This window comes from Scardinius erythrophthalmus (assembly GCF_964197995.2).
Source record: "Scardinius erythrophthalmus genome assembly, chromosome: 16".
Classification (NCBI taxonomy): domain Eukaryota; kingdom Metazoa; phylum Chordata; class Actinopteri; order Cypriniformes; family Leuciscidae; genus Scardinius; species Scardinius erythrophthalmus.
Window position 1 is genome coordinate 32,130,066 of NC_138236.1, and position 15,473 is coordinate 32,145,538.

General features: G+C 36.7%; 1 protein-coding gene across 1 annotated transcript in view; it reads left to right on the forward strand.

Annotated features, from left to right (window-relative positions):
* Positions 1-15,473, forward strand: part of cdkal1 (CDK5 regulatory subunit associated protein 1-like 1) — a 445,321-nt gene that overhangs the window by 285,347 nt on the left and 144,501 nt on the right. The window contains exon 10 of the mRNA XM_081388640.1: positions 8,198-8,343. Within this exon, the coding sequence (XP_081244766.1) occupies positions 8,198-8,343 (146 nt within the window). The remainder of the gene's footprint in view (positions 1-8,197; positions 8,344-15,473) is intronic.

Below are 15,473 nucleotides of genomic sequence, written 5' to 3' on the forward strand. Positions count from 1 at the left end.
GCTCAAACATGACAATCTGGGGCTCAGGTCAGGAAGCAGACAGACTGGCTTAACCGACTGTCTGCTAGCGGCCTCGCGTCACCAAGGTCAGATAAATCCTATCACATAGAGCCTCTTTCACCTAGCTATCATCATATAGAGACTGTGTCTGTTCCCTGAATTTGGAAATCCAAAAAACGTTTAAACCCATCTAAGGTTAAAAATTTAATTGATGTTCAACAAATAAAAAACAGCTATAATACAGATGAGCAAATGCTAAAGCTTGGGTTGCTGAATATTCGATCGCTTGCTTCAAAAGCACTCATTGTTAATGATATGATTTCAGATAATAACCTAGATGTGCTGTGTTTGACTGAAACCTGGCTAAAACCAAACGATTACATTACTTTAAATGAGTCCACCCCGCAAGATTACTGTTATAAGCCTCATCTGAAATGCAAAGGGGGAGGAGTTGCTGTAATTTATAGTATTTTTTTTCAAAACCACTAAGAAATCAAGTTTTAAATATAATTCTTTTGAAGTGTTAGTACTTAATGTAAAAATATATAATATAAATGATAAATCACGTTTAAGATTTGTGCTGGCTACTGTATACAGGCCACCAGGGCACCATAAAGATTTTATCAAAGAATTTGCGGACTTTCTATCAGAATTAATATTGACTGCAGATAAAGTACTAATTGTTGGTGATTTTAATATACACATCGATAATGAAAAAGATGCATTGGGATTGGGATTTAAAGACATTGTAAACTCTATTGGAGTTAGACAACACGTGTCAGGACCTACTCATTGTCGTAATCATACTCTAGATCTAATATTATCACATGGAATAGATGTTGATGCCGTTGAAATTCTGCAGCAGAGCGATGACATCTCAGATCATTATCTAGTCTCATGTAAACTTCATTTAGCCAAGGCTGCAAAGCTGACTCCGTGTTTCAAATATGTTAGACCTATTACTTCTGTCACTAAAGATTGCTTTATCAATAATCTTCCTGATCAGTTTCATCATCACATCATCCCAGATAGCTTAGAAGAACTTGATATTGCAACAGAAACTTTTAACTCTCTTTTCCAGCACTTTAGACACAGTTGCTCCATTACGCTTAAAGAAGATTAAAGAAAATAGTCCAACGCCGTGGTACAATGAGCACACTCGGGCCCTTAAGAGAGCAGCCAGAAAAATGGAGCGCAACTGGAAGAAAACAAAACTAGAGGTATTTCACATTTCATGGAAAGAGAGCTCGATTGCTTACAGAGAGGCCTTAAAAGCAGCTAGATCTGCTTATTTTTCAAACCTATTAGAAGAAAATAAACATAATCCTAGGTATTTATTTGAAAAGGTGGCTAAACTAACGAAAAAGAAAGCTTCAAGCACCGAAGTTTCCAAGCAACACAGCAGTAATGACTTTATGAACTTCTTCACTTATAAAATTGATAATATCAGGGAGAAAATTATAACTATGCAACCGTCTACTACAGTATCGCATCAGGCAGTGCACTGTAGTCTCCCTGAGGAAAATTTTGATTCGTTCGTTGCTATAGGAGAGGAAGAATTTACTAAACTCGTTAAATCATCTAAATCTACAACATGTATGTTAGACCCTATACCGACTAAGCTACTGAAAGAAATACTTCCAGAGGTCATAGATCCTCCTCTTAATATCATTAATTCATCTTAGTCATTATGATACGTACAAAAAACCTTTAAGCTGGCTATGATTAAACCGCTTGTTAAAAAAACACAACTTGATCCTACAGAATTAGTCAATTACAGGCCGATCTCGAATCTACCTTTTCTGTCAAAGATATTAGAAAAAGCAGTGTCTTCACAACTGTGTTCCTTTCTTGAAAGAAAGCCACAATATATTAAAAGAGGGAACAAATTAGTAAAACGTGCTGAGGTATTATTAATTTGTGGCCACGAAAAAATATTCACTTGAATATTCACCAATTCACAAAAATATAGGTCTTAGGGCATTCACTATTTATCATAGTATCAAACTGTTTTTCTTACCTTTGAAGATAGCTCTTCAGTGAAGGCCGGCTAGTGTTCTTTTTATTCCTTTTGCAAAGAAATTGCCGTTTTCGTTAACGTTTTGGGGTTTTAACTAGCTATACCACTGATCTTAAGCTACACGGAAGTCCCATAAGTGAATAACGAATTCTGGACACTTAGAAATTAAATATAAATAAAATAAAACACTTCTTCATTATGGACACCTGCTGTTAGCCTAGACAGACTCTCTCCAAGCTCCTCTCCCCAGTATCAAAGCAATTTTTAATAAGCAAGAAAAATTTCCGACTTTAAACAAATACCCATTTAAATGCTTCTGTTTGCGTTGTAAGAATGTACAGGGATACTTTAGATTTAAAACGGTGTCTCGTTAGGCAATGTTTTCTCAGTCAAATCATACAGTTTCCTATTGATACAATAGAACGCGGGAATACCATTGATTCCTATTGATACAAAAGCTCACTAGGGAATACCAATATGGCGGCGCGGTGGCTTCACTGTTTATAGGGTCTAACATGTTGTCGATTTAGATTTAATGAGTTTAGAAAATTCTTACTCACCTATAGCAATGAATGAATCAAATTTTTCCTCAAGGACACTACAATGCACTGCCTGATGCAATACTGTAGTAGACGGTTGCATAGTTATAATTTTCTCCCTGACATTATCAATCTTGTAAGTAAAGAAGTTAATAAAGTCTTTACTGCGGTGCCTGCTTGGAAACGTGTGGGGTTGAAGCTTTATTTTTCGCTAATTTAGCCAGTGTTTCAAATAAATACCTAGGGTTTTGTTTATTTTCTTCTAATAGGGTTGAAAAATAAGCAGATCTAGCAGCTTTTAAGGCCTCTCTGTACACGATCGTGCTCTCTCTCTCCACAAAATGTGAAAAAAAAAACTCTAGTTTTGTTTTCTTCCAGTTCCGCTCCATTTTTCTGGCTGCTCTCTTAAGGGCCCGAGTGTGCTCGTTGTACCACGCCATTGGACTATTTTATTTAATCTTCTTTAAGCGCAAAGGTTCAACTGTGTCTAAAGTGCTGGAAAAGAGAGAATCAAAAGTTTCTGTCACAATATCGAGTTCTTCTAAGCTATCTGGGATGCTGAGAAGATTAAACTGATCAGGAAGATTATTAATAAAGCAATCTTTAGTAGCAGAATTGATAGGTCTAACATATTTGTAACACAGAGTCAACTTTGCAACCTTGGCTAAATGGAGTATACACGAGACTAGATAATGATCTGAGATGTCATTGCTCTGCTGTAAAATTTTAACGGCATCAACATTGATTCCATGTGCATATTAGATCTAGACAATTATTGTGACAATGAGTAGGTCCTGACATATGTTGTCTAACTCCAATAGAGTTCAGAAGAGTTCAGAATGAAGAGAAGAGGAGAAATGCAGAGAGGAAATAGGAAATATATTTGTTCTGCCTTGTGGTCTGGTTTAAGTGTTTGCAGAAGAGGTGTGTCTTCAGTTGTTTCTTTAAAGATGTTTTGGTCTCAGCAGTTCGGTGGAGGTTTGCAGATCATTCCACCAGAGAGGAGCAGAAAAGGTAAAGGGTCTGAAAAGTGACTTTGTACTTCGTTTTGAATGAACGAAAACGATGGACATCGCTCATTCAGTGACCATAGCTGACAGGAGGAACCATATACTTGTACTCTTAAGTCAGGTTAAAGACCTCCTTCCCTTTCCTCCCCTTTGTTTTTTACATTTATTTATTTTTTCTTTACTGAGTCTGCTGTCCTATCCTCGATAAGTCATTTGTAGGTGTCTGATGACGTTCAGTTTGACTGGCTCCGTCATGCAGCGTTTTGTGTCGAGCTTCATGTCTGTGTCGATCATGTGACACATGTTGTTCACTCTGAGGTTCTTTACATGTCCCAGAGCAAGTGGGCCCAAATTATCTTCACTGCTAATCAGTCACTATTCTTTAAACTAATTAATTCTTTTAATTCTGATTCTGTAATGTAGAAGCCCACGCAGAGATGCACAAGAGAACCAGATGAGACTCATCAGCTGGGGGGGGTTCACCACCACAATGAAGTTTAATTGAGATGATAAGCCATAATCAATGGTTCCTATCCTCTCTGTGTGTATATTATACATATATTATTTATATGTATCTGTTTGAGTGAAATTAATATTTTTTTTCTTTCTTTTTTTCTTCTACAAACTACTGACAACATTTCATCCAATTTAAAAAAAATAATAAAAAATATTGCATCTAAACCATATTTGCAGAAAATGACAACTGATCAAAATAACAAAAAAAAATGCTGTTTTCAGACCTCGAATAATGCAAAGAAAACAAGTTTATGTTCATTTTTAAACAACACCATACTAATGTTTTAACTTAGTAAGAGTTCAGAAATCAATATTTGGTGGATTAACCCTGATTTACAATTGCAGCTTTCATGCGTCTTGGTATGCTCCTTATCAGTTGGTCGCATGGCTGTTGGGTGACTTTATGCCTCTCCTGGTGAAACAATTCAAGCAGCTTGGCTTTATTTAATAGGTGGCGAGCATCCATCTTCCTGCTGATCACATTCATGAGGTTTAATAAAAAAAAATAAAAAAAAACAAAAAAATGCTCTAAATGACCATTTTTTTTATTTGAAATTTGGAAGAAATGTTGTCAGAAATTTGTAGAATAAATGAAGAGTTAATTTTACTCAAACAGAAAAATATAAATAATCAATCCACAGAAACTGATAATTTTGCAGTTGTCTACTATTTTATCCAGAGCTGAATGTACTGTATAATAATCATTTGCATAATAATTTAGAACACACACACACACCCACACACACACACACACACAATGGGTCTCATTCATGAAACACGAGCAGAACGAATTTTTGTGTAAAATGTGTATAAAGTGGTTCTGGCGTAAATTTTCAGATTCATTAAAATGTTCGTATTTTCCAGATGTTAGTTGGTACGAAAGAAATCTACACCTGCTCCCAGCCACGCATAAATAGTGCGTTTAACATCCGAACGTTTTGCTCATTAATAAGGCTGCATTTTAATTCACCTTAATTGGGTACATATTTACACAGCATTTTGAAAAAATATTACATATAGTAATTACATACAGTTTTTCTTTTTACTTTTATTATGAGAGCCAGTAATAGCATCTGCAAACAGAACACAAGTCTGCAAGTCACAAGTGTTGCAGTCAAGCTTCATGTCGAACCATTTTCTTTTCACTTCTGGGACTGTTCGATTAACAGATGAAACTCCATTAACTGCATCTGTAATATGCTGCCAAGCTTCCTTTTTTTTAGGACCTGATACGCCACTATGTACGCTTGAAAATAAAATGTGGTGTTTTGAATGAACTTCTGATAATAAAACTTCAATTTCTGCATCTGAGAAATTTCTCTTTTTCATTCGCTTTTGAGAAGACATGTTGAAATCCTTCGTTTGGTGTCATAATATGATGCCCATATTTAGTTGTCAGTCGGTTTTAATGGGCGGGATTTATGGTAATTGAGAATGAGCGTGCACGCGCGTCCCATTTACGACTGATTGGAATTCATTAACACACACATTTCACTATCACATCTGACGTTTACTAAGTATTTGTGAATCAGGAGAAGAGTTTTCGGGAAGGTCTCTTTACGCGCAAATCACTCACATATTTACTCGTATATTTACGAATGTTTCATGAATGAGACCCAATATGTGTACATATGCACACACACACACACACACACACACACTATATGTGTATATATACATATGTGTGTGTGTGTGTGTATATATACAGTGTTCCAAATTATTATGCAATATATCAGTAGGATTTCAAGAAAATAAACATTCATATTTGTTCTTCCAAATTATTAAGTTAGTCACAGTTCACATGCAATATGGGGAGGAAGAAAGATTTTTCTTAAGATGAAAAGTGATAAAAACAAATGATATTTAGCAAAAACTGAATTGAGATCATCAAACTGTTAAAAGATTTTTGAGTAATTCACAGCACAGAAGAATTTCTTCAGATAAAAGCTTAAGGAAAGTTTGTCAGACAAATTAATGCTATTAAAATGGCAGCTATAAAAAAAAGACACTGATGAGCAGCAAACAGGTTTTTGAAGCTGCTGGTGTCTCTGGAATCCCAAGAACCTCTCGCTGCAGGATCCTCCAGAGCCTGGCAGTTGTGCAGGTGGAACCTGTGGAACATTATTGAAAGGAAGATTTATGAGGTTGGGTGGCAGTATACCTCTGGGAGGCAATACTGGCATGCTCAAATGAAATCCAGGCAGAGACTACGTTGACCTACAAGATCAATGGATCAAGGAGTTGTTCTCAAAGAAGGGCTCATATATTAATACGAGTACGATTCTGAGAAAGTATGGAGTAACCTTACATTTTTTTTTTTTTATGTGGATGATACTAAGATCTACCTGCCAGTAAAAAGAAACAACCCTTCTGCATTACAATCTCTATTATCTTGATGAGGTAAAACTTTGTTTAGCCAGTAACTTTTTAACTCTAAACGATTCCATGACCGAGGATATATTTTTTGGTTCATTTGACAAATTTGAGTTTAACAATACCGCTCTGGGAAATTAAAGTTTTTAGTCTCTGGTTTTTAATTTTAATTGTGTACGGAATTTTTTTTCCAGTGTTTTCTGGTACGGTGTTTTTCTAGAGAGTTGGTTAACATTAGACAAACATGTGTCCTCTGTTGTTGCCTCTTGAGATAGCTATTCATGCTTTTATAACATCGCGATTGGATTATTGCAATTCTCTGTACTCTCTCAGGTAGCTCATCTTTAACTGGTTCAAAACGCTGCAGTCAAAATTCTCAAGAATTTGTATAGATATATTTCAGTATGCTTTTTTTTTCTGCTCAAGAAACGTTCCTTGTTATTTTCAATCAGGGTTCCCACGGGTCCTTGAAATCCTTGAAAGTTTGTGAATCTAAAAAAATAAAATAAAAATCAAGACCCTGGAAAGTTTTCGAAAATAAACATACATAGATACAGGTCCTTGAAAGTGCTTGAATTTATTGTGCAAGAAATTTCCTGGAAAAAATTCCATATTATTCCTTTCGGCCCGCTAATGTGTTATTTCACCAACACTTTGTGGCCTATTCATACTAGCTTGCTTGATTTACGTTAGTTACACGCATTTACACATTACGTCAAGTGTTTCACGTTGCCATGATGTTCACGCGGGCACAAAACTACTATGATGGTACCTCAACGTTTCACAGACACACCGTGAAACGTTGCAAAAATAGGCTGAAACGATGTAACCTTGCTCTCACTTGAAATGTGTCCCCACATTAAGTCCTTGAATTTGAGGGTATTTGACCTGAAAAGTCCTTAAAGTCCTTGAAATTTGAGGGTATTGGACCTGAAAAGTCCTTGAATTTGAAATTAACCAAGGTGTGGGAACTTTGATCAATGTTGAAAACAGTTGTGCTGCTTCATATTTTTGTGGAAATCATGATACATTTTATTTTTCACGATTCTTTTGATGAATAGAAAGATCAATAGAACAGCTCTCTTGCATTGACTCAGTGTTTGGAGAGTTTAGCTTTGCTTCCCAGCCGCTGATCATCTTAGAAGCTGTCTTACCCTGATCTCTCTGTTCTCTAGGACAACAGAGAGACGTCACTGTAACCAATATCTCACTGCTTCTCTGTCTCTTAAGGGTAATGTGCCTGGAATGGTTTATGAAAGGAAGACTTGATGTTCTCACATCACAGGGACAAAAATACAAGGACTTTGCGTAGATGTTTTTTTGTTGTTGTTGTTTTCTTCTAAATTGTGTTTGATGGGGCTTCAGCATTGTGGACGTTTCTCTGAACACTCACAGATGATCTTGTTTTTATCACTGCAAACATGTTCATCAGCTTCTATTGCAGTTCTGCGGTGAAACATTAGCTGTCTAAGTTAACCCTGAGCAGCTGTAGTGACGCGTGGTTAGATTGTGTTCAGATGAGATGTCTGTATGTCTCTCACATCAGAGGTTTAGAGTAACTCAAACAAATTAGTGCCACATATGTTGTGTATGTGTTGTTTCATAGGTAGTTTAGCTTTGCTGATGGTGGTGTCATGTTACAGGGGTCTATAAACACTGGTGGAAATCAAAGCTTTCTTTCTCTTTTTGTATCACATTATATTTGTGTTGTAGCTCACCTTCCTTTTTCCATCCAACAGGAAATGGGCAAAATCCTTAACCACCCGCGAGTCTACGCCTTCCTCCATGTGCCTGTCCAATCAGCATCTGACAGCGTCCTGATGGACATGAAGAGAGAGTACTGCTGTGCCGACTTCAGACAGGTCATGGACTTTCTCAAGGAGAAGTGAGTACCTACAGTTACCTATTAATGATCACTGTGTTTCTTCATGATGGACACTTGACTGGCACTTCCGATCATATGTGCATTGATAACCACCAGACAGAGAAATGCTCTTTATTCTTTTAATGCTCTTTTACTCAGAATGACGTTTGTCATCCATGTGTTGAATGCTGGGCAATGGTGAATGAAGTGAGCACTACACTTAAAAGTATGGATTAAATCTTGACATTTTGCAAATGTCAGTTTTTATGAGTTTGATAAGCTCTTCATTACTGTTTATGATTATTGTGCTCGAGTGCATTTTTTGGAGAGCAAATCAATGAGACTGAAACACGGGTACGTATGGAGGAAACGATCGAGGCCAGTCAGATATCGATGTTTGTAGTTTAAAGGCATTTCATGACATTCATAGAAAAACTTTTTAAAGCAGAAAGTCACGTTACCTTTCGTTTGATTTCACTATTCTCACTCATATGGTGTTCACCATTTATCTCAACACTGAAAATCATAAAAGAGGATGGCAGGGAATCTACTGAAGGAATACAGCATCACATGTTCAACACACAAACACTGATGATAGCTGCTGTAGTTATAGTGAGATCATTTGCCTTCATAAAGTCAAAAGATGCTGATCTGACCAGCAGCTGATCTGAGCAGGTTTTTAGCATGCAGTGATTTTCATCAATCCATACAAAACCAATCCGATTTCAGTATCATATAAATCCCAATTTTATGTTACGGCCAGCTCGTTTCAAGCTGCAACATAAACGAGCGATCAAACACCAGCGTTCAATGAATTATTATTATTATTTTAATTTTTTTAACAAATATAACAATAACCACTCATAACAAACATAAGTCTAGGGAAAATAAAGAAACAAAGAAATAACAAACAAAATAACTACAACAAAATATTAAAGCTACATGATATAAGATGTGTATAAGAAAGAAATGAGATGCTAAGAGCCCCGCTCCTGTTAGAAATTATCCCACAGAGAGTCTGGGATTATTAGGATTCAAGTAAATGCAGCTACTGAACAAACTTTCCTATCTGATTCACTTTGCAACCCAACACACAAAAATGGCATCACAAGTTGGTTGTCATATATTTAACTATATTAATGAGGACATTTGGCCCTCACAAGTACAGCTAAGCAAGTACACACACACACATACTTAAACAGACAAACAAATAAACAGAAAGGACAGGGACAGTCCCACCCAGTGGTCGCTATGACGATGGATATACTCTGTCCGTACAGAGGTGCACATGTGTCTGCTTGTTACTATGATGTCATCAGAAGGATGAAGGGTCTTTTTTGCTCAATTTTAAAATTGTGCCATACATGGTGCGTTGAAAGGTTAGTGGCATTCGGGTCAAAGTTGCAGTAGTTTCCCTCCTAGAGGACACATTCATGCCCATCACTCATTTTTAAGAGCCTAGAGCGCTCAGGACCAGTCATCTGTAGGCAGCCCCAGAAGAGGCTTATCTTTTACACTGACCCTTATACCTCAGACACACAGAGCTCACTTTACCAGCAGCTGTCCCGCAGAGGTCAAACTCCTGTTTCCTTATCAAGTGGCACAGAGTTGTTTCAGACAACTCAACACGTAATTTCAGCTCACAGCAGAACTGACTGAGATCCCTGTGGTCTTGTCTGACAGCTGTGGTTGATTTGGGAGCATAGAGGCAAACATTCCCACATGACACAGAAGGAGTTTGGTTATGGGGTGAGAAAAGGACGGTTGAGAAAATGAAACGGATTTATTTTGTTCCTATGTTAAGCCTGCTAAAGAATCATTTGTTCTGCTGCAATGAAGGTTTACTATGCCAACCTGTTTGCTGGACATGAGATGAGATGCCTCATCATATGGATTGCACTGGTTCCTGATTAAGACTCTTCCAAACTTCTCGTTTCGCACCCGGGTTGCCAACAAACCCCATTTATTGCTTCCTCTGAACTTTAAAAGAGTCATTTTAATACAATTTTCTCAATCTGAAGTCATCAGCTCCGGCATCCTGTCAGTCTGTCTGAGAGGTGTTTAAGCCTCATTGAGTAGGACTCCTAAAAGCCCAAGCTATTACAATCACCTTCTCTCAATTCTCAATGCTAAATTAAAGTGATTCAAACTCCAGTCTGGAGAACAGGGCTAATGACACTAGAGTTTGATGAATGCAGCGATAATGTGCAATAAGTGGACTCACCCGGCGTGGAACGAACTCAAGATGAGTCTGCTTCTGCGGTAATATAGTGGAGAAGTCATTAAAGGTGTTTCTGAGCAGAGCGATTGCTTCTCTATGTATTTGTGAACCCCACCACCAGCAGCCATGATTCCAGACCTCTCAAGCAGCATTTGATCCGAATAGCTACACTGTAAAAAAAAAAAAAAAACATTCTTTTTCATAAAATATTGTTTTACAGTCCTTTTCTTTTCTTTGTATTTAAAACTCTGTAAAGTTACAAAAAATATCAGTAAAATTAAAAAATGTTGTCCACTTTCAATAATTTTAATTATATAGAGCCACTATAGCCATTATATGTTTATGCATTAGGTCAGTAGGCGGTCTTTTGTGACTGTTCGAAGTAGGACTTCAACTAACGATTATTTTGATAATCGATTAGTTGGTCAATTATTTCTTCAATTAGTCAATTAATCTGATAAAAATTATTTTTCTTTTTTTTGTTGACAAAACACACTATTCCACATCTTGCCCAATGCTTCAAACAAGGACAGTTTAAATTGCCTACATTTAAAGCTCCAATATGTAGGAATTTTGTAATAAATTTTCCGAAAATAACTTGCACAGTGTGATATATTTCCTCCAGTTGTGTACTTACAATATCTCAAAAGTCTCCAAATATTTTTTATTTCAGAGAAATTCCGATTTTAAATAACTGGCCGTCCCGGAAAAGAAATGTCGCGCCTCAGTGACGCAATGTCCGCTCTATCCTTTTTTTCCGGTGTGGACCATGTGATAGGATATTCCACCACACCAGATTTATTTTTTATTTTTTTACAACAACTTTATTGAGGTTTTTTTTCTTATCACAATAAACAATAAAGACGTCTGACAAAGAATAAAAAAATAATAAAATTAAAAATATGACCCACCACACCGGAATATCGCATGGTCAAATGCGGAAGTGGTAGACTGTATGGTTATAGCTGTTATGGATCACAAACTCTTTGGCGAGTATTGAAGTGCCAACAAAACGAAAGCGTCCATATTCTGATACACGCAGACTGTGTGACAAACGGAGGAATAAAACCCGGATAAATATCGGCCAGGCGTTTTCGAGATGGAGAGAGCTTGCGCGACTATCTTGGACTTGACAGAGACTCTCTTGCGAGTGTATTGAGACAGGTAAGACATGCAAGATATTGGTTTGAACATGTTAAACAACACGGCATTAACCATAAAAACGTAAAACTGCACAACATTAACCAAACAAATCATTTGACAAATAGCTGTATGTTGTAACGGGATAATATAGCATAACATTTCACGTTCCTTGCAGTTCATTAATTATGATGACATAAAATAATACGATCAGACATACAGGTAATACAAAAACGAATAAATTACCTCATCTGTGATCATGATTCATTAATTCCATGTAGATACATCGCTAGATGGTGAAAACGCATTAAAAACGACATCTCCCATCGTCACCTCCTTCACAGCGTCATCAAGCTTCGCCTTGTTATTGTTGGAAACTGCGCCCTCTTGTGGTCAAATACCAAAGTCGCATACTGGAGCTTTAAAAATGAATATGATAATAAAGATAATATATATATTTTTTATTTATTTTTTTAAACACTCACTGTTAACAGATAAGAGGAATGTTCTGCAGGAACACACATTCACTCTGGACACCTGTTACTGTCATTTCTTTACCCTGTAAATGTCAGAAATGTCTTGCATTTATATTCAATTACACGCTGTTATCCCTTTACAGTTGCCACTCTCATAAAATACTTGAATTACATATTGACTTTTAAACCTAAATTCAAAGTCCAACAACAGATATTTCAGTTAAATTAATATTTTTGCACTGAATATTGCATTGTCTTGCCATCTCTTATTCAGTAAGGTCTGAAGTTTAACACAGACTGTCAGGATGAGCATTCATGCCAAATGGAAATACTTGCGTGAATTTGTAACACTTACAGATAAGGATATAACTATAAAATTTATTTTTTTCAGGAAATATATATCACATTACACTGCACACACATCTGTCAAAGCCATGTTAAACATTATGCTAAGGCCTTAGCTTGAAGCTTAAAATAAAGAGTTCTCATGTTTTGGGCAACTTGGTTCACGTACCTTTCCAGCAGCAGCTCACTCGGTTTCCCTCCACTATTTTTAGATGTATTTTGTCCATAGAAATGCATTATTCTGAGCTGTTATTTGACGCGACTGGCCGTAGTTTTCCATGCACGGTGGGCAGACATGACTAATCGATAATGAAATTTGTTGTAGATGATTTTCATGATCGATTATTATCAGTTTGATCGATAAGTTGTTGCAGCCATAGTTTGAAGGCATTCAACACATGAGCATTTACACCATGAAAGCAATCCTGTCAAATGTGTGTTTGACTATCTCTGGAAGTAAGTGGTCAAAAGTGGACAAGCTCAAAATGTTTTAGAACCTGTTTACAGGTGTATTTACTGTTGTCCACTTGTGATCCAATCAACAAAAATGCTTCTTAATGCCAGGTGTAAACAGGGCTTAGAGCACATTTGTTAAAGCAAAGAAAATGCAAGAGAAATTCTGATCAGATGATGTTGGCTACTTATTGGTGGTGATATAGTCATCATGTTGTGGCCTGATTCATTGATACATCCTAGAGTCAAACCTCTGATAAAATTGTAATACTATAATATTAGTTGTTAATTTTACAATGTTTATTGTAGATATTTTAAAACATCAGCATCTAAACCTCTGTTAATTCTCAATAAGAACTTTTGTATGAAGGAAATAGTCAAACTAGATTGTAATAAGTGAAAATGTTGAGATCTTAAGAGATCTATTAGTGTTTAAAGTATTAGTTCACTTTAAAATGAAAATTCCCCATGTTTTACTCATCCTGAAGCCATTCTAGGTGTATATAACTTTCTTCTTTCAGACAAATACAATCAGAGTTATATTAAAAAATACCCTGGCTCTTCTAAGTTTTATAATGGCAGTGGATTGCAACCAAAAGATTGAAGCCCAAAAAAGTGGATCCATCCATCATAAACCAACTTCACATGGCGTGTGTCAGCAGGGTTCTTTTTCGCGACTAATGCCGCTTAACTCTTTCTAACATCACTCTTTTTCTCATTCATGAGTTTTAATTTTATTGTATTGTCTTATTCATGAGTTTCATCACTCTAAAGTGTCAATAATGACACGTATATACTTGTGTATATATTTACATACTGCAATATACACGATATAGCAAAATCTCACTGAGAACATGAATGTGTATCAGTGTAATGCATCCTATAGCTGCCTTGATTCGAAATAATGTCCTTTGTGGATCCATAAATCTGTGGAGATCTTTCTAAGAAAACAGAAGAGTAGAATAGAATTGTAAATGGAAATGCGGTACAACAGAATATTATGCCATTGGCAGAGCATCAAAAAAAGTTGTGGAGAAGACCACAAATGAGGAGAGAAGCACTGTCAGTGTGTGTGGTGAACCCTCCGAATACCACATCTGAGTTCACTGTGAAGTCCTGAAGATCTGTCAGGACCTTGGTTAAGGACATTGGCCAACAAATGGCATGAGACTCTCTCTCTCTCTCAGGGCTGTAAGATTAAGGATGTGGAGAACATTCTGAGTGACATATGAGCCTTTACTCATTTGACTCATGACAGGATGTTCTCAAAGGCTCTTTACCCGTAGGCCTGTCAGAGGCCCTCACATTCAGTCGCGAGAACTGAAGAACCTGCGGCTGCAAATGCAGCTTTCTTAGCACCCGATCAGCTCAAACTCTATTCTTCACTTCTTTTGTCAGAAGTTTCTCTCACCACAGCCAGGAGGGAGTGACATTTTAACATTTAACCACAGTGTAGGAATCCGTAAACATTTTGAAGCATGAGCCTCCGATTAAAGGGCTCTAACTGTTGTGTATCATTCAGTATTGTAAAATTACTTTGAGATCTCTGTCTACTTGACAGGTGAATGACCACACTTTTTGCCCTAATAAACCTGTTTTAAGGTCTGTAAATGTTTGCGTTTGGATGAAGATCAGTTTTGAGAAGCTTTGATATTTTTGTGATTTCAGTCTCGTTAACAGATTACACAGGTGTTAAATGCAAAAAATACATAAAAAAAAAAAAAAAAATAATAATAATTGGCCACTTGATTCATGATTTCAAGATTAGTGGTAGGGGTGGGCGAAGATAAACATTTATTCATTCACACACCCTTTATTTTGTTCATTTATTTTAATTTATTCTTAGAAGTCTTAATTTCTCCCTGGATCTGAACAGTCTTTGTCTTGACTCTTTTAACTCACAAATAATAATGAATCCTATGGGTTAGGGTTAGAATTCTGTTTTTCTTACACTGACAATATAAATGTGAAAATATCTAAATACTTGAATGTAAAGTTTTACAGACAGATCATTCAGTGTTGTTTTATTGAAACAGCAGTTGTCGTCATCCTAGGTGAAGCATCAGTTGTTCTCTGCTACAGATGCTCCTGGTGATTCATGATTCAAATCATCAGCTCGTGTGAGTCCAGTGTTCACAATCCGCTGCTCTTTCAGGTCAGTAGCTGAACCTGGCCCTTCACTTGCCCCCGCTTGTTTTGTGCTTTAATTGCTTTGAGACGTGTTGAAGCATGTGTGAGCGTGCAAATGCAGTGATGGAGAGAGTCACGACTGATGTTTACAGACTCCTCTTCTGTAGTCTGTTGCATTCTCTAGACAAACAGCCTCATGGGCGATAATGTATTTGTAGTTAGTCATTATGTTTCTCAGTACTGTGCGATCTCACTAGCATTCCTGTCTTTGAGTTAAACGCAGCATTACCTGTTGATGTTTAAGCCCTGATTCTCTGCTTGATCATGTAACACATTTAGTCTCCATCGGTCATAATCTATCGTTACCACAGTCACCACCAAATCAT